Below are 24,643 nucleotides of genomic sequence, written 5' to 3'. Positions count from 1 at the left end.
CTATATATAACTCCCGAGAAAGGGGGGCACTAAAGTTTAGCCACCTCTAACAAACCAAAAAATATTTGACTTTTAATTTGTATACACACACAGACACGCACTGTCTGTCATGAAATAACCACTGAGGGATTACTGCATTTAGCTAACATAGCAGTATCTTAACTTATATTATATTCTAACCTTCTATATATGAAGTGGTCTATGGACAACTATCCCTATATTTGTTATGTGCATATTAAGAACAGTCATTGGCACAGCCAGTGTCCCATCTGATATGGCCGAACCATCAGGGTTAAATAACAGGGGGATTAGCTGCCATGTGCCTTGAGAACACACCCTTTCTTATTTAGAATTTATCTAACATCCCCTAAACTATAGATCTGTTGATATATTCCTACCCTTGAGTCATTCACTTAATTGCATAGGTCTGTAGAGCAAGTCACAAGATTTAGATATTTCCTCTGTTTAAAAATAGCTTTATAAAATTGAAGAGTTCAGCCAGCACATTAAGTGGGTTGGGTTGAGAAAGTCAGTTTTTAAGAGTATTGCTACATGTGCTATGTACTGAGAGTATATTAACCTCTGGCTGACTTGCTTATACCAAACATTGCATGCCAAGCATTAGCCAAATGTAAGAAGAAATATTATTCTTCTGCTGTTCTCACAAGGATTTCCTAATAGTCATGATGACCATATCATATCTACACCACGGCTGATGATCAGGAAAATAGACATTAATAGGGCACAATAAGCTAATATAAGCAAAAGTTTTTTTTTTTTTTTTTTTTACAAGAAGTGTTTCTGTATACACTGATAACAAGTTATTCCCACTAACTGGTCTTCCAAAAGCAGTGCTATAACTGAACACACTGAACTGTTTTGGAAAACATTAAAGGGAATACCTGTGGCTAGAAAGGGAAATAACAATTTTTATTTATCTGCAAGTGGAAATTGGAGAGCAATCTAGACGTGTCAACAAGGACCAGTACTTCTATACACCTTTAGCATCATTGATGTCTTTTCTAACTCTACGACACTTATTTGTTTGATTGAAACATCCTATAAATTAACCACAACATTGGCTCAAGGATTGAACCTTAAGCCTCACCCTTTTGTCAAACGAGGCCCAACACGTATCTAAAAACATAAGTGTAACATACACTAGATTTAGGTTTTGTGAATTCTGGTAGACTATCATCACGGTATGTCTAAATGTATTTCTTTAATATGCCTTGCTGAATATGGGTCTATAGAGAAACAGGAAAGTGTATTATAATATAATAGTTATTTGTGATGATAATAACACTGAAGGAACTTCGGGAACAAATTCAGAAAACTGAGTTTCAATTAATATTTATACAAGTAAAAAAATTTTTGAAAAAAATACCTGTTCTTCATGTAGAATAACCTGTCCAGTCAGTGGATGACCCAAAGGTGCTAAGGTCACAAATGGTTGCCATATACCTCCCACAGTTCTAGGGAAAATGTCATACAGGTCCACGTAGAATCCTTTATCCCCATTAGTCTTCATAAAGTACAATGACACAGGATTGCAGGTGACCACATATACTGTGCTGTCTGTGTCATTATCTGGAAAAAACAAAACTTAAATAACTATTCTGTTCATCAGAATGAGCTCAGACAGTTTTAGGAGTGTCTTTTTCTGAACTCACGTTTCACACTTTATTCAAACAGTAAACGTAAAATGGACCCAGAAAAGAAAGAAAAGGCACCTGACAATAAAGTCAATGGAAAAAAATTATCATTTGCCTGAGCTGGGGAGACGTTGTGGCCTGCCCCCCCCCTCCCCCTCGTCGTGCCATGTAAATCAAGGTCTGACCTGGCGTAGTTTTGTATAAAAACCAGTAAACAAAGGTTTGCTGGTTTTGCAAAAGAATGCAGGCACATGGCGGTAACGTCCGTCCTTGCCCCCTCCACCAGCTGCCGCTCCCATCTACGCCCCCTTCACATCCCACATGGCGTGGAGGTGGCGTATTCACAATTTAATTACAAATTCATGCACTGCGCAAGAAGTTGTGATTATTCCACTGCTTCTACTCCAGAAAACTGCTGTAGAAGCAGTGATAAATCTCACCCAATAAATCAATGCAAGCAGCCCCCAGGTCCAGCTTCCAGAAGGTTCACAATGTAAAACTTCAATTCGTTATTGGTATAATCCATAAAAATATAACAAATTGCTAGGAGGATACAAAACAAGCATACAATAGGACAAGCAACCTACATGTCTCAGAAGATTAATTCCTTATTCGTGGCTAAGGGATTGAATAAGGAATGAATCTTCCGAAACATAAAGGCGTGCTTGTCCTACTGCATGCTTGTTGTGTGTCCTCCTAGCAATTTGGAATAAATAATTTATTATAATTTATAATACTACTGCTGTCAGTTTATTACTGGATATGCATCATGCTATATTTAAAGAATGTCTGAAATTTTAGAATTATAGTGGATTCTGGTTATACCATTAAATATTTACTACTTGGATACATATATGTATATTTTCCATGCATATGCACTTTGTGACTTTATGCATTTAGCTGCTCTGCCTTTGTGGTCCTCAGCCATTATATTTTATTCATGAAATGGTGTCTACCTGTATTCTAATAAAATATAATTTTAATATTTAGGACAGTGTCCTCACGTTTGCAGTTTGGTGAATACTGTTTATTTTGAGTAGCCATGTTTAATTATTTGGGCATTCTGATTCTCTTACTACTTGCATTTGTTATAATACTACAGTACATATCTGTTTGGTGTTGTTCGGTGTTGTATCACCAAAGACATCCTAAAGAGACCAATCCTTCAGAAATTGGTCACCATGTTAATGCAGGGTTATCGTAAGATGCTCTATAGTTTACATAACTCTTACATCAGTCCCTTACATAAGGTCCCTTTCACACATGCATTTTTCATGCGCATGTATATGACGTGCAGAAATTGCATTGCATTTTGACCCTTTGTATTCAATGTTGTCACACTTGAATTTTGATTCACGCACACACGTGCATTTTTTTTTACCTGGGTTAAAATCTCAGCATTCTCTACTTTTGCAAGTCATGTGCGTGAAAAACACACCATGCAATTCTATGTAGACGCATCAAAAACACATTGCACTCTGAGACACATGCAAGTGCAATGCGTTTTTCACTAATCAGTTGCCATAGAAAAGTCTGCCAAAGCCTAAAGCTTTTAGGAAATGTGGATAAAACCTCATGCTATCACATGTTTTTAGGGAGCTAATGTACACTCCTTGAAGTGTAATCATCATTAAATTTTTTGATATAGTGTGTGGGGGGATGTGGTGAACATTTTTCTAATATACCTCATTAACAAATTCTGCTTAGTTTGTAAAAAAAAGGGAAAAAAAAGTCAAATCCCTTCCATAGGGTTGTGTATTCCAGCCTGTACTGTACACTGTAGGGCATATTTATCAGGACCTCTGCGCACCGCCAGTGGCGCAGAGGCCCTGAAATAATCGCAAATGCTAGCTTTTGCGATTATTTTTCACTATCCGCCACCTTCACGCCAGTGGGGCGTGAAGGGGGGGGCGCGGCCGGCCGAGCGGGGGGCGCGGTCGGACTGGAGTGGGCCGGCGCGGGGCGTTACTGTCCCCGCGCCTGCGCACTCGCTGCTGCCGGCGACTTTTCATACGTGAAAAGTCGCCGGTTGCGGTTTTTTCTACGCCAGGCCCTGCGCGGCTGGCAGCCCGATACATGAAGAGGCAGAAGCCTCATCATGAATCGGGCTGCGAATTTGGCGCACGAGCGCCAGCGTATGATAAATATCCCCCTGTGTGTCTATGGCGGCTGCATGAGCTCACATCTAATAGCACTGTTAAACAGCTCTGAGAAGGGCGGATTTCCCCCTTCACTTTCAGCTTGATGTTTATTATACTGCTCCCACAATACTACAGACAGGGTGAGAGCAGAAAAGCTGTGTAACACAGCTGTGTAACAGGAGAGGAGAGAGAGACCCGTCCTCAATCCTGTAGACAGATTTGCCAATAGCAATGTACACTGTAACTAAGGGGCACTTTTCAGTCTGTATCTTTTCAAACTAAGCAGAATTTTTTTATGAAGTATTGTGTTCACAACACTCCCCACATACACAATATCAAAAATCATCTTATATGACAGTTACTCATTAACAATGTATATTTGCCTGACATAGTCGTGAGCCTCATTGTAGACAAGGACTTAGAATACTTTATTGCCTTATAACAGAAGAAAAATTATATAATGTTCTTTAATGCTATTCTAGTGAAGTGAAAGCATACAGATTTGGAACACCATGACACACTGCTGATACATGAAATATCAGCTTAGCGTGATAGAAACTTGTGTAGAAACCAACCTACCAGACTGACAGGAACATACCTGAAGCGGTAATGACATCACACACAATATTCACTTCATTGATAGGAATGCTCCAATGAGCAATTTCTTCTGTGAAACTCAGTGATCGCGATTCATAACGCTCTAGAGGATAACCCTGTACATTCAGATACACAGGACCCTTAAATGGGAACAAAATACACTGTTATAGAATCACACATTTGTTGGACAATATTTTGCTCTGATCTGTTTTTAACACTTTATACATTCTTTGGTGTAAGAAGGAAAAGCTTTCTGTTGCTGTTATAAGCTTTTATCACTATAAAAACTACTCAACCCTGATCTCTACATTATGTATTTCTGGTTATTTTATATGGGAAAGAAGAATTTGTAGTAACCTTTATGAAAAGCTGATGTGTTTCTGTTGGACACAAAAGCTTCCGGCGAGCATTTCCAGACTGGTTCATGGTCCAATGGCCAACAAAACTAACATCTGGAAGTGGCAACCTGTGGAGTTAAGAAACAGACAAACACATGATTTCAGTAAAGTGAGGGAAGAAACTATTCTACTTCTGGAGAGATTGCCATTAAAGGTCGGCTTTGAAGGCAAAGAGAGGCTTAAAGGCCATGTATACTACACTGGGAATTCTGAGAAATAAAAGTGCACAAAACTTTTCCAGGGTGGGGAAAGGAAAACTTTGCATCACATCTACCTTGAAGGAATCCCCCTAAATATCATGTTTGACTTTTTCATGAAACCAAGTCACATGATAATAGAAAAACCTGTATAACTATTTCACGAGGAACAAACTCCTGATTGTCTTCAAGGTAGCTTTGATGCAAAGTTTTCCTATTCCCACCCTGGAAAATATATTTGCATATTTAGAGGTGAGGAAAAGGACTATGTTCATATACCTGAAAGGTAAAATATCACCATGAAACTGCAGGTAGTATGTTACAGAGCAGGAGGATCAGAGAAGATTAATATATAGTGTTATAATCTATATATTTATATCTTTGATTTTTTTATGATAAGAATCAATCATATAGTCATGGGGCTGTCCTTTCATTGATCTATGATAAGAATAAATCACCTAGTCATGGGGTGTTCCTTTCATTGATCTATGATAAGAATCAATCACCTAGTCATAGGGTGTTCCTTTCATTGATCTATGATAAGAATCAATCATCTAGTCATGGGGCGTTCCTTTCATTGATCTATGATAAGAATCAATCACCTAGTCATAGGGTGTTCCTTTCATTGATCTATGATAAGAATCAATCATCTTGTCATGGGGCCTTCCTTTCATTGTTTGACAGATATATCTATAGATTCAGTCAAAAAACAGAAAAAAGAAAGTAGCAACTGCATAAAACAGACTTGGGTGCAAAGACCTAAGACCTGGACTAGGTCTAAGCAATAAACAATAAAAAATGAAAGTATTCCAAGATTCAATTTCCAAAAAACTTGCATATCTTTATTCTAGTGACCACTGCAATGTTTCAACCTCTAGGATCTGGGGTCTTTTTCAAGCTTGAGTAAGACCCCAGATACTAGGGGGTCGAAACATTGCCGTGGTCACATGAATAAAGGTACAGTTTTTTTGGAAATTGAATCTTGGAGTGGTGTCATTTTTAATTGTATATATACAGTCATATATAAAGGGTGGTAAGTCAGCTGTAGCTCTGCCTTAATGACTTAATGATTGTTTCTGTGCACAGAAAAAGTAAAGATATCAAAAAATGTATGAGAAGTTATACTAAATTGTTTCCCACAAAAACATATATCAATCTGCTATATAGCAATCTCATCCTGGTCTATAATGTGCTGCCTGCAGACTTGACTAAATTCTCTTGATGATGATTTCCTTCATAAGTAAAATACATGTTAATAAAAAAGAAAGAATTTAAGGAATAAAGAAGGAGCTGCACTTACTGCATAATGCCAGATAACAGGCAAAATATAATTATAATAGAAATGTAATATATGTTTTTTTGCTTTCTTCCCAATATGTAGATGTGAATGTACACAGAATTTATGGAGCCATCCAGTTTTCTCTAGAGTCATCAATGATAAATATTGATATTAATTTTATATTTCATACCATACAACAGAAGGACTGATTTGGCAAGCTCTGTGTAGAGCAGCTTAATCTGTGGGTGCTAAGTAAATTAAGGAATTATTATTTATTATGATTATTCAATTCTTTTATATTTTACATGCCAAATCTTGTCATAATCTTGGTAAAAAAACAAAAAAAAGCAGAAATGAGTTTACCAGTCAGTTGAAATCTAAATGAGTTGAAAGCATGTGTCACTGGTTAAAAAAAAATAAAACTGAGATGCTCCCTGGTGAGTGTAAGAAACTAAACACTTGTATCTGAGTAAATGATCTTCATGTCCAGACTTCTACGCTTCATGGGTTCAAATCGTGTTTTTCGGATCAGTTAAGTTGATGAGCTAAAGGGCACATTGCTGGAAAAATATACACATCACAGTATTATAGGTACTACTGTTAAATAAAAATCATCTATTTAGATTAATGATAAACACCCAAAGGACTTTACTAAATGTGTTACCAATTAGAGAATGAACCTAATTGAATCATCAGCTAAATAAAGAAAATAGAAAATAAACAGAATTGCTGATATTGAGATATTGACAATTTATGTCCTATCCTGACATATAGATGAAATAAAACAAGTCTCCTGTTCAGAGGGAAAAATAGAACATACATGAATGTGGAAAATACCTTACAATAATAAGGGTTTCTTAGTACTCTTTGATATATCAAGTCTTTGGTCAATATACTGTATTTTTCGGACTATAAGGCGCACAAATCTCAGAAATCAAAGGTGCGCCTTATATATAAAACCGTACTTACAGACAACAGCAGCCTTGAACTGTGCACAGGTCTGCCATCTGCTGGTCATTCATCCTTATAATCACGTGCGCCTTATATATGAACCTAGACGTTTTAGCAGGCTTTTATTGATGGTGCCCCTTATAGTCCTGTGTGCCTTATAGTCCGAAAAATACAGTACATTAATTACAATATAGCAAATACTTGCTGTAGCCTCCAGCATAGTAAATAACTGCTCTCAGCTATAACAAAATAGAATAGGTTAACAAAAAATATTTTATATCTATCTCTATGTTTGTCTCTTTGTCTCTTGCTGTCTGTTATGTATGTCTCTCTTTCCCTCTCTGTCTTTCTCTCTCTCACTGTCTGCCTCTCTCTGTCTTTGTTTCTATCTCTATCCATTTTACGTCTCACATAGGCTGTCTTCTACTCATTGCCCATTGTAACCAATAAAAGCTCAGATCTCATATTAATGTGGCAAAATAGAAACTGAGCTGTAATTGGTTGCTGGATGCTGAACTGTTATTGCTTACTATATGTTATATGGTGGTTAATAAGTGGTTAATAATTTTGACTCCAAACCTAGTCTATGAGTCACAGGGAGCAGCTGTGTAAAATTTGGAGATTATAAAAACGCAACGGTGCAGATTTCTTTAGCTGACATACACACACACACACTTAGCTTTATATATAAGATGTACAAAATCTATAAAATATTCTAAAAGGCAAGGAACTTTTTATTTAGGAAAAACTTGCTTGTTATGCTGCTCCATTAATAGTTAATATTTAGCAATGAATAAATGAAGAGGCCACTTTCAGATTTTGTGTACAAAGTAATGCTTCATGGATGATAATCACAGATCAGGCTGCCCTTAACATTTTCTATCCAGCATTGGTGCTAATATGAAACGTCTTACAGACTAATCATGGATGGCTGGAAATAATGGTGATTAGTTTCCTACTGTCATCTTCCTGTCTCTACCGCTGCTCTAGACCAGGTTTATAAATATGTTCTTCTGAAAAATAGAAAATTACTCTGAATTTTAACATTGAAATTAATGACAAACCATTTCAAAACCGCTGAATCCATTATTTGCTGACCTTTTTGGAAGAATACAAGGCAGGAAACTCAAGGGAATAGCTCATTCTGAATTAACATTTGGAAACACTAGGTGGCCATTCATGAGTAATACACGCAGCTCAACAACAAAATGCCATTTCTACGACGTATCTCACTTGCACCTAATACTGTATAAAACATGGATTAATAGGATTTTTAGAAACCTGGCAGACTTTTAAAGCACACATAGCTAGCTTGATAGTTAGACATACAGAAAGATAGATCGATAGATAAGTTTTGCTAAGTAGAATGTATTTCTCTTTCTATAGAAATGACAAATTGCTGATATACACCAATATTTCTGTATAGTTTCATTGGCGCTTTCAGATGTAAACTGTCTGTTAATGGAAATGTACCGACAAAATAAACCAGGGGCACTTACTCATAGATCCAGGCACTGTGACTGTGGCAATCTCTTTATATTTGTTATCTATGGCCTCCTTCCTTCTAAAAATCAACTTTTATAATTATGCTAATGAGTCAGAAGGGAACTGTTATGGCCCCTAGAGCCCTTCTGGCTCATTAGCATAATTAAAGCAGATTTTATTAGGAAGACGTCCATCTCAGTCTATCACCCAACCTTCGAGCTTGCAGTGATATTAAATTAATCCATCCTCTCATGTACGTCTCAAGGACTTCTCCCAAATTGCTCTAATTCTCTAGAATGACCTTCCCCGGACTATGAGACTAATACCCACCCAACAAAGTTTCAAACATGCTCTGAAAACCCATCTTTTTAGGAAAGCCTATCACACTTGCTAACTGCATGAAATGTGACCTCTCTCTTTACTCATCCATCCTGTGTCTTCCTCCCCATCTGTTATCCAGCAAACACCAGATATATACCAAGCTCCAGGCTTCTCTGCAGTCACTTTCACCTTGGACCTTGTATATAAGATGGTGGCAGATGGCTGGTTCAAGAAGCAGAATTTTTATTTCTTAAATTATTTTTTCTATTTTCCTCTTATAAAGAATGGCTGAACCATTATACAAGTTCTTATACCTCTTGTGTCATAGACTGTAAACACTCTATATGCACACTATTATTGCATATGACTGTTTGTACTCTGTAAATTATTATTATATTTGTGTATGTCTTGTGTCATAGACTGTAAACACTCTATATGCACACTATTATTGCATATGACTGTTTGTACTCTGTAAATTATTATTATATTTGTGTATGTCCCCTAAGATTTGTAAAGCGCTACAGATTTTGATGACGCTATAAATATATATATATATATATATATATGAGAAAAGAAAGAAAAAATCCAGCTCACCAATCACGTAGTCCGTTTTCAGCGCACGGATGCATGGGATCCCCATAGACTTGAGGCAGAAATGAAGGAATAAAAGAAACCAGCGCTTCCGGAGACAGTTGAAGTGTAAAGATGAAAAATGTTTCTTCTTTTATTAAATCCTCTTTAAAAGCATGACACGGCAATGTGCACAACAAGGATACACAGGGTAAAATCCAACATGTTTCGCTCAGACGAGCTTAATCATGGATACAGGTACAAGACAATCTTACCTCTATTTAAACCTCGCGCTGTACCGTGGCGTGTGACGAAACGACCACGCCCCACGATCACATGACAATCACGTGACCGGGTCACCCGGTCGGAACAGCCACACTCCCACGATAAAACAACGGAGGAAATGGTAAGCATAAAACCATAGTTGTAATTGTTAAAAACAACCTGAAAAGCGTTTAATGCGGGAAAAACAGTGCTGCATGCCTATATTAAATCATTACTTAATATCCAATACAAAATATGCAGAGGAATATGTAAGTATATGCTTACGTGGTATACTAACACTCAAAACCCAGATGGAATAACTCATTCGGGAAAATACAAATATATCTCCAAAGAATTATTAGATGGAAAAAATGTATGCTTATACAACAGCCATGACATTGACATTGGTATACGTAAACTCTTAGTAATTCCGGAATATATAGGTATATGCTTACGTGGTATACTCACATTCAAAACCCAGATGGAATAACTCATTCGGGAAAATACAAATAAACCTCCAAAGAATTATTAGATGGAAAATGTGTATGCTTAAACAACAGCCATGGCATTGACATTAGTATACGTAAACTCTTAGTTATTCCGTCTACTGACTATTGATTACTCAGTTGATATCTAGCCAATACCTGAATTCAGGCTTCTATTTATACACGTTATAGGATATAGTGCATAAATGTATCAACTGACTGCAGAGATACATATGACTGACTGCAGAGATACATATGTTATAGACTCTTACACCCTCTAATAACACAAGATTAAATCCTGTCTAAGATTTAAACCAAACGGTTGTGCAGTTTTTAGGAGAAACATCCAATAGGTTTCCCTATTCATCAATTTTTTCTTGTGATCGCCACCCCTAGTTGGTCTTTTTACTTTTTCTATGCCCATCCACTTAAAGGAACTAGTGTCCCCCTGGTGGATATTACGAAAATGTTTGGAAGCCGCAGAGATATTCATTAGATTTGTGTTCCCAATATCTGAGAGATGTTTTCTGATCCTTGTTTTCAATGAATTCGTAGTACATCCTACATACTGCTTTTTACAATCAGTGCATGTGATAAGGTATATCATATATGAAGTATTGCAATTGACGTATGTTAGTACTTTGTAGCTCGTATTTGTTGTGCACGATGTGAAGGTATCTGTTGTGACTAGATAACCACAGACTAGACAGCGTGTATGACCGCATTTGTGGTTGCCTATGTGATGTAACCAGGAATAATTATTGGTGTTATTCTCAGATGAAAATAGGCTTGGAGACACCAGAGACCCAATGGTTGGTGCCTTCCTGGAGCTATATCGTATTCCCTGTTTGAGACATGTTCTCAAATCATTATCTTGTTCCAAAATTGGAAGAAATTTGTTTATTACTTTTTTAATTTGATGAAACTGGTTACTGTATGTTGTGGTGAATGGAATGGGGGTCAGGCCCTCACCTTTCTTTTGTGTAACTCTGTGTGGTTTATCTTCCAACAATGTGGATCTCTGTATGTTACTCAATCTTTTTTTAGCAGAGGATAGAATCTTTGGTTTATATTTTCTCTCCAATAGCCTATGTTCCCAGTTTTCTAGATGTTGATGAAATATCTCATCCGTAGAGCTATTTCTACGAATACGGATGAGCTCCCCAAAAGATTGAGTAACATACAGAGATCCACATTGTTGGAAGATAAACCACACAGAGTTACACAAAAGAAAGGTGAGGGCCTGACCCCCATTCCATTCACCACAACATACAGTAACCAGTTTCATCAAATTAAAAAAGTAATAAACAAATTTCTTCCAATTTTGGAACAAGATAATGATTTGAGAACATGTCTCAAACAGGGAATACGATATAGCTCCAGGAAGGCACCAACCATTGGGTCTCTGGTGTCTCCAAGCCTATTTTCATCTGAGAATAACACCAATAATTATTCCTGGTTACATCACATAGGCAACCACAAATGCGGTCATACACGCTGTCTAGTCTGTGGTTATCTAGTCACAACAGATACCTTCACATCGTGCACAACAAATACGAGCTACAAAGTACTAACATACGTCAATTGCAATACTTCATATATGATATACCTTATCACATGCACTGATTGTAAAAAGCAGTATGTAGGATGTACTACGAATTCATTGAAAACAAGGATCAGAAAACATCTCTCAGATATTGGGAACACAAATCTAATGAATATCTCTGCGGCTTCCAAACATTTTCGTAATATCCACCAGGGGGACACTAGTTCCTTTAAGTGGATGGGCATAGAAAAAGTAAAAAGACCAACTAGGGGTGGCGATCACAAGAAAAAATTGATGAATAGGGAAACCTATTGGATGTTTCTCCTAAAAACTGCACAACCGTTTGGTTTAAATCTTAGACAGGATTTAATCTTGTGTTATTAGAGGGTGTAAGAGTCTATAACATATGTATCTCTGCAGTCAGTCATATGTATCTCTGCAGTCAGTTGATACATTTATGCACTATATCCTATAACGTGTATAAATAGAAGCCTGAATTCAGGTATTGGCTAGATATCAACTGAGTAATCAATAGTCAGTAGACGGAATAACTAAGAGTTTACGTATACTAATGTCAATGCCATGGCTGTTGTTTAAGCATACACATTTTCCATCTAATAATTCTTTGGAGGTTTATTTGTATTTTCCCGAATGAGTTATTCCATCTGGGTTTTGAATGTGAGTATACCACGTAAGCATATACCTATATATTCCGGAATTACTAAGAGTTTACGTATACCAATGTCAATGTCATGGCTGTTGTATAAGCATACATTTTTTCCATCTAATAATTCTTTGGAGATATATTTGTATTTTCCCGAATGAGTTATTCCATCTGGGTTTTGAGTGTTAGTATACCACGTAAGCATATACTTACATATTCCTCTGCATATTTTGTATTGGATATTAAGTAATGATTTAATATAGGCATGCAGCACTGTTTTTCCCGCATTAAACGCTTTTCAGGTTGTTTTTAACAATTACAACTATGGTTTTATGCTTACCATTTCCTCCGTTGTTTTATCGTGGGGGTGTGGCTGTTCCGACCGGGTGACCCGGTCACGTGATTGTCATGTGATCGTGGGGCGTGGTCGTTTCGTCACACGCCACGGTACAGCGCGAGGTTTAAATAGAGGTAAGATTGTCTTGTACCTGTATCCATGATTAAGCTCGTCTGAGCGAAACATGTTGGATTTTACCCTGTGTATCCTTGTTGTGCACATTGCCGTGTCATGCTTTTAAAGAGGATTTAATAAAAGAAGAAACATTTTTCATCTTTACACTTCAACTGTCTCCGGAAGCGCTGGTTTCTTTTATTCCTTCATATATATATATATATATATATATATATATAGATAGATAGATAGATAGATAGATAGATATAGAGAGATCATTATTATAAGAAGATGCCTAAAATAAAACAAAAATCCATACTGCTGCATCATATTATAATAAACACCTTAACAGGATTTTCCACGATTAAGTACACATTCTTGGATTCTTTCATAAACACCTATCCATCATTTGTGTTTGCTGGAATGTTTTTCCTAACTTTGCATAAACATTGTCTATGTGAAATCGATACACAGTGGCAGAAAAGCACCAAATATGAGGTTTTTGGTGATAAAATTATAGCATAATTGCTATTCAATTGCCAGTAAAATGCTGCATATAAATTGAGAGATTAAAATGTACACACTGAAGAGTTTCTGTACAATCTGACCCACATTTCTGCAATCCTCGTATCGTACCACATTTAACAAAATCAGTGCAAACTGCACTATATGCAGGTCGCCTGTGAAGTGTACAGGGTGTGAACATTCTTCAAAGTGAACCTGTCACCAGGGACCTCATTTTTACTAAAGACAGTTTACAGAAGCCCATCACATCTGCACTGTAAATATGCCTAACTGCTTTCTATAAGCATTTGCATTACAATATAATTGTGTGTTATAACATACCTTGCACCCTAACAGAATCCTCTGTGTAGTCCTAGGGGTTGGCTCTGGTTTGGATGCATTTCAAAAAACAAGGTGTGACTTATCTGTACAACTCACTCCCCAGCTTTCAGTCCCCACCTTTGTGCTCATGTACAGCTCCTCCCTTCCGCACTGATGTCAGCTCACCAGGCTGTGAGCTCTGAAAAGGAGGGAGGAGCTGTACAAGGGCACACATTAGGGGGCCAAGAGCTGAGGACTGAGTAACACAGATAAGTCACATGTTATTTTTTGAAATGCATCCAAACCAAAGCCCAACCCATAGGACTACACATGATTCTCTCAGGGTGCAAGGTAAGTTATAACACACAATTATATTGTAATGCAAATGCTTAGAGAAGGCTGAAAGGCATATTTACAGTGCAGGTGTGATGGGCTTCTGTAACCTTCTGTGAAAATGAGGTGGACTTTGTTCATGCAGCAGAATTGTGGAGCGGACACAATTGTGGTGCACATTGGACAGTATTGTGGCGGATGAGCACTAATACGCCCCTTTTGGTGCACAATTGTGTCTTGTCAGACACAGTGCAGCAGGGAAAAAAACTGCCACAGACACTTTATAAATACATGTGAAAGCAGTTTTCACATTCTTTTCAGTGGAAAGTCAGACAGAAAACAGGTATAAACACTTTAATAAATGTAGGCCATCATATCCTTAGCATAGCATGTTCCAAATATGTTTCATTCTTTACTGTCATCTTCAGCATCAGCAACATAGGTATCTAGATACCCCCCCCCCCCCCAATTCTGGCAATTGCACGGTATTCAAAACCTAGTTGTCTTTGTTTGCTTCTCTCAGGCTTCCAAATTATTAAATAACCAACAAAACTGCACAGATACAAGAGTGGACACAATGACAGAGACTGGTCGTCTATGTAGCTGCAGTAGTTCCCCTCTGGAAACCACATCCACTGAACAGGGCCCTGGGAACCATCAGTTCTCTTTCACCTGCAAAAAAGCAAGTACCGTATTTTTCGGGCTATAAGGCGCACCATCAATAAATGCCTGCTAAAACGTCTAGGTTCATATATAAGGCGTACCGGATTATAAGAATGAATGACCAGCAGGTGGCAGACCTGTGCACAGTTCAAGGCAGCTGTTGTCTGTAAGTACAGTTCATATATAAGGCGCACTGGACCTCAAGGCGCACCTTTGATTTCTGAGAAAATCAAAGGATTTTTTGTGTGCCTTATAGTCCAAAAAATACGGTACTAGAAACAGACAGGCTATTAAAATAAGCAAAGCCACTAAAGTTAAATAATTATGGGGTAAAATAAGCAATATAAAGGTTTTATTATAAAAGTATATGCAATTTCTTTTCACCTATAATGGGAGCTTTACTTGTCCACAGATCAAAGTGTCCTCTGGCACAACCATTTGTCTGATACATGGATACAGAAAGCGGGAACTACTGATATATTCAATGCGGCAGAGGGGGGTGGGGAGCCCATGGAGTCAATTTGATTTCTTGCACAACTTGAACACTATTGACTATGATGGCTGTTGTTCAATTAGTAATCTGATAGCGACATCATTGCTGCCTTAAATCAGATTAGTTTCAATTGTATTTGAAAATAAAAATAGCATGATTTGCCCATTTCGTTGCACCTCCTGGTTGTCCTGCCATTTTACTGGGGGTGGGGTCATTCTAGCCAATGATTCCAGGAGTGGTTAATCAGTGACACACAATGGGGTGAATTTATATTTGTTGTTGTGACCGTTTTCATGAATTTTCATGTTGCTACCGTAAATTGTCACATTTGATAATTGACTTAAAATTGTTTGTGACTAATCCCTATCCTTGTCACTTTTAAAATCTCCTATCATGTACTTAATTAATCACTGGAATCCATATGTTGAAGTCTGATTTAGAACGTGTGGCAATGCAAAAAGTTGCAAATTTTGGAGCAAAACAACCCCAGTCCCCTCCTAACGTAGGAAATATATAGTAATCAGTTGGGCAAAAATTTGTGTTCTTTTTGTAAGTATAGTTACAAAAATTAAACATGCATATGCCATATTTCAACAATAAATTTCCTGTTGCATTACAGCAAGCAGATTGATAGGGAGAGTATATTGTAAATTTGTATAACTTTTCATTACACAAACAATTGCTAGAATGTGCTTACAGTGACCAATCCCTTTAACTAAATTGTCCATATAAGAAAGGTATGCGGCCCATAAGGTCCGATCAGTGGTCTAAAAGGAAGGAGAAGCTGTCAGGGCAATATCCAGTCCAAAGGCACACTGATTAGAAGTGTTAAAGAGCATTCCAGTATAGAAAGATCTTTATTTCTCTGATATTCTCTTCAGAAACAAAGAAGCACAAAAGCAGACACATTAAGAAAAGCAACTGCTTTGTTTTATTAGGAATAGTTACTAACATGTACACAATGACAAGAAACTCTCCTTCCATGTTCTATAGTAATATATCCTAGTCAATAAAACATTACTAATAACAATGTTTATAAAACATAATTAATCCTTACTCCTTAGCAAGTTGGACGCTGGATGGTTTGGCTCCTATTGGGATCCCATGCTTGTGTAAGGAGTTAATCAAGATTTCACGCATTTCTTGGTTGTAGGAGTCAAAGTCAAAGACATTACGGACAACATTTGCCAGCCCCTCATTGGGAAATTTCTGATTGGAGATAAATATGAAACATAATATATATTAGAAGTACATGTAAATATGCTAAATATACACTGAAATGAAAATTCCTTCAAACACTTGTAGAAAACCGGACCACACTATAATGGCATCCTAGTGCTGTCACAAACCCACTAAATTCTCAAGACTCAGAACAGAGTAGGAAATGCTGTGTTTTTCTCAGTTAGGATCACATTGCAGAAACAGTCCGTGGAAAAAAAATTGGGATACATAATGCTAGAATAGACTATGTGTCAGAGCAATCCGATGATGAGAAAAACGCTTGTGGACAAGGGACCTTATACTAGCTAAATGTTAGAAAAAAAAAGCCAGGGCAGTGGAAGATTGCAGAAAAAAAAGCCTAAAATACCAGTTCTATAATGGTCAGAGCTAAGCTTATTACTTACGTATATAGAAATAAGTAATGTCAATTTAAAATATTTGTTACTTCAGTGAGAGTAAACAAAATGGCATAAATAAATAGTGTAGATAATAATGGTAAACTCTGCAATATCCTTTATTAAATAAATATGTTCCTACTTTCTTCTTTTTCCCCTGCCTTTCTTAATTATGGCATTGCTAATTTTCACTCCCTGCCATAACTTTTTTTATTTTTACATTTACAGAGATGTATTCACTGAGCAAATGGCAGATCCCCTTTATTCTCTGGGTCAGTACGATAACAAAGACAACATTTTTATAAATTAATTTTGTTATGTCTTAATCCCTACAGAAAAAAAGTAAATAAAAAAAAAGAATTTTCTGCAATGCCATATTGACACTCATAACCTTCTAATACCTTGTGTGTGTAGCTATTTTATGAACAGTCACATTCAGCAAGAGGTTCCCTATAGCCGTGCACATTAAAACAAAACTGTATACTTCTGTTACATAACATTGGTAAAAATTCTTATAATAAAGCCTTTAAGAAAAACATAAAACTGTTGGATATGAGTTTGCACAAGAACTTGTCCTTCTCTGCTTGCCATCTTTAGTGCAGGAGATGGCACCATAGTTATAGCGCTTGCTGAGGAGCATTACATAGTTATTGTGGTCTGTGGCCACATGTTGAAAGCACAATACAATGGGGCAGATTCATTAAGGCTTCTCCGCCAGTTTTCTAGCAGAAAAACCATATGAATCTCCCCATCCCCAACAGTTTTGGGCTATTTCCAACCCGCACACCATTATAGTAGAAAACTCCTGAATTCCTCACAATGACTTAAAATAAAAAATGTACCCTTGACAAAGCGTCCTATGTGAAACACGTGTCGGGGATCGGCTCCTTTGGTCTGTATACATATACTTTCAAACTGCCAACCCTGGTGATTTTGTCTATCTAGCAGGATTTCTGCTGATTTATACTAGGGCAGTGATGGCGAACCTTTAAGTGGCCGAGTGCCCAAACTGCAACCCAAACCCCCCCTTATTTATTGTGAGGTGCCAACCAAAAATTAAAGCACTAACAGTTCTGTCTGATGTGCTGGGGTGATGGCCCGAGTGCCCACAGAAAGGGCTCTGAGTGCCGCCTCTGGCACAAGTGCCATAGGTTCGCCACCACTGTACTAGGGGATCTGGCTATTGGATTCAGTGTAGCAGGAGTGGGTCTCCACATATATTTTGTTAGTATACACTGTGACCTGATTTGGGCACTGTATTTTCTATTTGTTGTTCCTCTTTTATATGTGGTCTTGGATGTGTCTTGGGTTTCTTTGGTTGGGAACTGTAGGAAAAGCCCCACACGATAATTATTTTCATCTAAACTGTAATGTCATAAGGATTCAATACTTTCCTGAAACACATAACATAAGTTATTACAAATAATATAGATAGTATGGTGAATATTGATCCAGTCCAAACACCTCTGGGGTCATAGATTGCACCAAGCTTAAAAGGAACCTGTCATCAGGAAGGTTATTTTTACCTGATGACAGGTTCCAACAGCCTCTCCCATGTTGATTTTAAAAATGCATTTATAGGCATTCTGACGAGAACCATCACTTAAAGGAAACCTACCACCACAAGTCTACCTATAAAGGTAGATTGGGTGTTAGGTGCATCAATGGGACGTGAGGATAGCCCTTTTAAGGGCTAATCCTCACGTCCCCTCACTTTTTTGGTAACTTTTATTCCACATATATTTAAATTTACTTATGCGGCTACCGGGGCGTGGAGTAGCCGCATATGAGATTACATGAGGCGGCTACTCCACGCCCCGGTACCCACTTTACCCCTCCTACTCACCCATCTTCGGCGCGCAGCTCCGCGTAGCTGCGCGCCCTCGTCCGGCGACCCTGCCGTCTGCGCATGCGCAGAAGAGCAGGCCCGCGCCTGTTTCGGAGCAGTGACCGCGCAGGCGCGGGCCTGCTCTTCTGCGCATGCGCAGGCGGCAGGGTCGCCGGACGCTCCACGCCCCGGTAGCCGCATAAGTAAATTTAAATATATGTGGAATAAAAGTTACCAAAAAAGTGAGGGGACGTGAGGATTAGCCCTTAAAAGGGCTATCCTCACGTCCCATTGATGCACCTAACACCCAATCTACCTTTATAGGTAGATTTGTGGTGGTAGGTGCCCTTTAAGCAGATTCCCACACCCTACAAAGGCCAGAGCCAAACTGATATCTGGAAACGCATCTCACTCAACATTGGGGTAAGATTCAGAAATATAAAATCTGTCACCTTCTTAGTAATGCAGTTAATGCACAACCCGGAAAATTCCCCAAACCTCAAAATTAATTCCATCACTATAGGAACGGAGCAGTTCACATCCGGGAGAAACACCAGAATGTCGTTCGCATTTAGGGATATTCGCTAATGCCATATCTGAACCCTGAATTATACATGCTAAGGGCTCAATGGCCAGCGCAAATAGCAGAGAAGAGTTAGGGCAGGTGAACTTCAGACACCTCTCCATTCACCCTTATTTTAGCCTCTGGGTTGTACCCAGTGAATAAGATTTGGGCCAAACCCCAATTTATATTACCAGGTTTTTGTGGCGTCTTAGAAGACAACTGCAGCCTCTGAAATCGCCTTCAAATTCAAATCTAATCTTCTAAGATTTATTGCCGTCGATTTGGATAGTATAAAACCAGATTGATTGCAATGTGCTACTGTTTCCACAACCATTGTCAACCTACTGGCTAAAAGTTTTGCCAATAACTTTTTGCCATCTGTATTAAGAAGGGACACTGGCCTATACAAAGGAGGCAACTGTGCCGCCTTCCCCTCCTGGTAATACAATAATAAGAGCTTCATAACAGGACACAGCGTCTCCCACCACTGATGTAAATAACCTTATAGACTTCAATAGGCAGTCTATCTATCCGTGGAGCCTTTTCATTAGCCATGCTCTCAGTTGCCTGTTCTAAATAATAAATTGCTCTTGTGTATAGCCATTGATAAAAGTCCCTGATTATCCAGAGCCATCCAGAGCCCTACAGCTCTCTCTTGCAGTGAGAGGACGTGAGGGGGGGGGGGGGGGGTAGTGAACAGGGGAGAGCAGTAGGGAGAGTTATGAACGTAGAGGAATAGAGGATACAGTGAGGAAAAGGGAACTCCCTTCCCCTGGGACTTGCTTGATCCTGCTGGTAGGGAGCCAGGTAATATTAATAAATGTTTTAAAAGAGAGGACTCCAGTCAAAATGCTGATAAAATCATGGGAAAAGCTATTGGCACCTGTCAGCAGGTTAAAATAACCTTCCTGATGACAGCTTCCCTTTAATGAGGCTACCTTCCCATGTAGCACACAACCATTGAGAAAAAAAAAATAACAACTGTGATGGACATGTCGTATTTTCAAGCTAATTAACTTCCAATGTCACGAGTTTTGTGAACTCCATGTACTTACCTCCAGGTGTTTCACAATGTTAACAACCTCTCTGGTTGAATATGGATATGAGATAATCCCTTGGTCTGCCATACTCCTAAGCTCTCCAAATGCAGCTACAAGTTTCTGCAATATGGCATCAGGCACATTTGGTCCATATTGTCTTAGCATAGCCAGTTCAGACTGGGGTACTGGATTATCCACTGCATGGCAACTGAATATATCCCCTGAAAGAAAAGTCCTGATTAAATGTCTAATAGAACAACACTAGAAAACATTTATCTTATTGTGGGATATTATAGTTTGTGCATAAATCTGCCTGCAGATTGGACTGAATTTTTATGGTGGCAATTTGCTTTTAATCACCGGTCAAGTACGGGTAGTTTGAATAAAATGTAAGAGTGTAATTCTTTTCTGCCACAAAACTTCTAGAGCAGAAGTAGTTCTGGTCTAATGTATCACAACAGCACAAGTAAAATCTGTTCAGGTACTGGCTTTTGGTGGATGGATATATATCGGGGGTGATTTATTATTATTATTATTTATTGGTGGAGAAGGCATGAAAATCTTCCCATCCCCACCAGTTTCAGAAAATTCCCACCCTGCACCCACTATGGGTGTGACAGGGCAAGCGGGCACAGGCTTAAATGCTCCAGCCCGCCGGATTTACTGTACTATACATCTTTGCCAGAAAACCAGCTATAGTACTATAGCAGAAATCTCTGCCAGGTCAGAATCTCTTAGTAGATACAAGATTCCAGGGGGGATCTTTAGTTTATTACATAAAATAAAAGGAAATTTCTCATAAAAGGGGATTTTTTTAAGATTACTTACCTAATGCACCAAAGAAATCATTTCCCAAGAATGGAAACCCAGGTCTATTAGCCAAGACTATCATTCTGAAATCTGGGTGAATGGCAATCACATTTTCACTTCTCCTGTGTTCTGATAGATCTGTAAAAAAAAAACATTTTAAAGTGACTGTAATTTATTAGTTAAATGAGAAAGTTACAAAAATATAACAAAATTATATTTGTTTTAACAATTTTACAAAAATAAAGAAAGGCATTATGAAGTAAAAGAGAGACCTTTCACCAACTCCTTGCATATCGATATATATGCCACTTCCGGGTTCTGGCAAACTGAATACTTTCCTCTAGCCTTGCCATTCCCAAGCAATGAGCAATGTGAATATCTGCCCCAAAAAGCAAATTAAGCAAAGCAAAGTCTCCTTATTTTGAGATAGGTGGGTCTTGGACTGGTTAACACAACATGGCACTGCCCATCTGACAGCAGCATAATGGGCACTAAGGGTGCCACAACAAATAGCAACAACTTTATTGGTAGGGCAAGGGCTAGAGAAAAAATATGGTGCTGTTTTACTGACCATTATAGGCCACACAACTTTATAATCAGATCTAGTGGTTCCAGTGGCTCTAAATATTCATAAAAGTATTTCTGGAAGGTTTTTCACCCTTTACTTAAGGAAATCTGGAACACAAAGAACCTGATACAACCAAAATCTACTGGGGAACATTTATAAGGGCGTGTACTCCAATTTTCTGACATACAAGCCCTGAAATAATAATAATTTTACGCTCTATGCCACTTGGTGTGAAATGGAGTGATGGATGCATGACCTGCGGTGGAGCGGCCCAGTACAGGGCATTTACGCTGGTGATAACGCAATACTATGCCTGGTAGATTTGTTCATCAGCGCAGCCATTGGGTGGCTGAAGTATCCTGATGTATATGGTGGTGGCGGCGGCGGAGTGGAGCTTTCATAATATGCTGACACACAAAGGTGCAGTGTATGAACAAATGTTCCCTACTGAGTGTATATTTATAAAAAGACTGTGCTAGTAGATCTTCTTTATATGACATATATTTTATTGTCTGTTGAAATGCTATTAGATATCCGTATTTTGAATTCACTTACTCTAATGTCACATTATTCAGTAATTCGCAGCCTCTCTGACTTTGTCACCAATTTGTGCCTCCATTCCAAGAAGATTACAGTGAAACAACTCTCCGGAGTAAACCCTGCTTGTTTCCAGCTTTAGCTTGTACATTTCTAAGTACTACATCTGCTATTGTTGATGTTTACTCTCTGACATGTAGCATTAGATGTACTTTTATTACCATACAGTAATCCAGGGATTTCACATTCATTAAGTTCATTGCATCGCATAAGGATTACTGTGGAGAAGTGGAAGTCTATCCAAAGGCTGAAGGAAAGTAAGAAGTGCAGTAAAGCACATTCTGGCTTAAATGAGACAGGAAAAAACAGTAATTCACAGCCCAAATTGCATAGGGGGTGTAAGGTTAGCAAAAAGCAGCATGATTTTGGAGTCATTTTCCATTTTTTCATTTTCCAGAAACTATCTAACATGTTTTGTTCCACATTTTTGAAGCTTTTGACAGTTTTGTTTTGGACACTGTTACAATTATAAAATATACAGTTCCGACTTGCATACAAATTCAACTTAAAAACAAACAAGAAGAACCTATCTTGTATGTAACCCAGAGACTGGAGTCTTAGCTCTTTTGACTCCCTGCTCCCCTGCATAGAGCTTCTGTCATCTGTTCCCCCAGTAAGTTTCTTGTACCGTATTCCAGAGAGAAAAGCAAATTAGCAAAGTAGGAGGGGGTATAATTTGGGCCAAAATAAGAGGGCAAGTGGTAATGATTGATTAAGTAAAGTCTTATGAAAAGTTGCGCCCCTGTAGGAGTGATATATGGCGAAGTAAATTCACTGTACGTTAAACAGAATTTACACACACAGCATCTTAACTATCCCATGAATGTGATAATATTATTTAACAAACTTCACTATTTACTGTAGATGCAGTGGATCTGAATTTGTGTTGGCTATATTTATGGAATTTTTCTATGAGTATTTAAATACATTATATAAAATACATTTTGTTGGTTTTGAAAAAAATCCTACACACAGATCCCTGAGCTCCGTAATGGGTTAATACTTTCTTTTCCATAGAGAACACTTTTCAGAAGTTATCTCATTAAGAAGGGGCGATTACAATGAAAAGCAACAACCATTTGTTGATAATATGTTATAATAAGGTCTTACCATACACAACAGATGATCAGAACATTTATTCCCTTACCCTTCCATACACAATGGTCTCTATACCGGTCACAGTGCATGCCCTGAGCACTAGTACATAAAATCAGGCAAGATGACTTCTCCAGTAATCAGGTGCAAAAAATACAATACTGTACATAATAATCTATACAATTCAGAAAATGAATTATGAGTTCAAAAGTAACAAATATCAAATTCACATGTGATTTGTGGAAAGGCCACTTGAAGGCCTGTAATTGTTTATAGCTGTGGTCTGTCAACATCAGGTGGATGAGAGGAAGCAGCTGACAGTTGAAAATAAAGGCTCAGCCCCATTTTTTGTAATCTGACATGCGTCCCTTCATATGGTTAAACTTATAAAAACTTTAACTTACCAAAGTGATTTTTTTTTGGTCATGTTATACTTTATGTTAGTGGTAAATTTTGGCTGATAAGTTTTTCTTTTATGTATTAAAAAAAAATAGCACATTTTTTCAGAAGTTTCTCATTTTCAAAATTCAAAATTATCCTGTTTTTAGACAGTTAGTTTTACCACCGAAATTTGTTACTAAAAACATTTCCTATATGTCTCCTGTTTATGTTTTCAACATTATTCAAATGTCTATATATTTTATTTTGATGTTACAGGACTTTAAAAATCGAACATTGGTTTTCTGTATTTACAGGCATTTACTATGGACAGCCCTGGGGTCTTAGCTCATTGTTGCAATAGTAATGATAATCACCCCTGCTTTAAATGCCGCAGTTGCATTACGATCTCTGAGCCTTTATAGTATGTTGTGGAGCGTGAAGAGGTCAAAAAATGTATTTTAACAGGAGACACTGTTAATACACTCACCGGCCACTTTATTAGGTACACCATGCTAGTAACGGGTTGGACCCCCTTTTGCCTTCAGAACTGCCTCAATTCTTCGTGGCATAGATTCAACAAGGTGCTGGAAGCATTCCTCAGAGATTTTGGTCCATATTGACATGATGGCATCACACAGTTGCCGCAGATTTGTCGGCTGCACATCCATGATGCGTATCTCCCGTTCCACCACATCCCAAAGATGCTCTATTGGATTGAGATCTGGTGACTGTGGAGGCCATTTGAGTACAGTGAACTCATTGTCATGTTCAAGAAACCAGTCTGAGATGATTCCAGCTTTATGACATGGTGCATTATCCTGCTGA

General features: G+C 38.0%; 1 protein-coding gene across 1 annotated transcript in view; it reads right to left on the bottom strand.

Annotated features, from left to right (window-relative positions):
* Positions 1 to 24,643, bottom strand: part of VWA8 (von Willebrand factor A domain containing 8) — a 209,711-nt gene that overhangs the window by 82,567 nt on the left and 102,501 nt on the right. Inside the window, exons 25-30 of the mRNA XM_072135279.1 lie at positions 21,196 to 21,315; positions 20,383 to 20,588; positions 16,376 to 16,527; positions 4,751 to 4,859; positions 4,395 to 4,533; positions 1,388 to 1,590 (exon numbers count right to left, since the gene is read on the bottom strand). Of these exons, the coding sequence (XP_071991380.1) occupies positions 1,388 to 1,590; positions 4,395 to 4,533; positions 4,751 to 4,859; positions 16,376 to 16,527; positions 20,383 to 20,588; positions 21,196 to 21,315 (929 nt within the window). The remainder of the gene's footprint in view (positions 1 to 1,387; positions 1,591 to 4,394; positions 4,534 to 4,750; positions 4,860 to 16,375; positions 16,528 to 20,382; positions 20,589 to 21,195; positions 21,316 to 24,643) is intronic.

The sequence above is a fragment of the Engystomops pustulosus genome, chromosome 2, assembly GCF_040894005.1.
Source record: "Engystomops pustulosus chromosome 2, aEngPut4.maternal, whole genome shotgun sequence".
NCBI lineage: Eukaryota > Metazoa > Chordata > Amphibia > Anura > Leptodactylidae > Engystomops > Engystomops pustulosus.
Note: the sequence above shows the minus strand (reverse complement) of the source record. Positions and strands in the feature narration are given on the sequence as shown.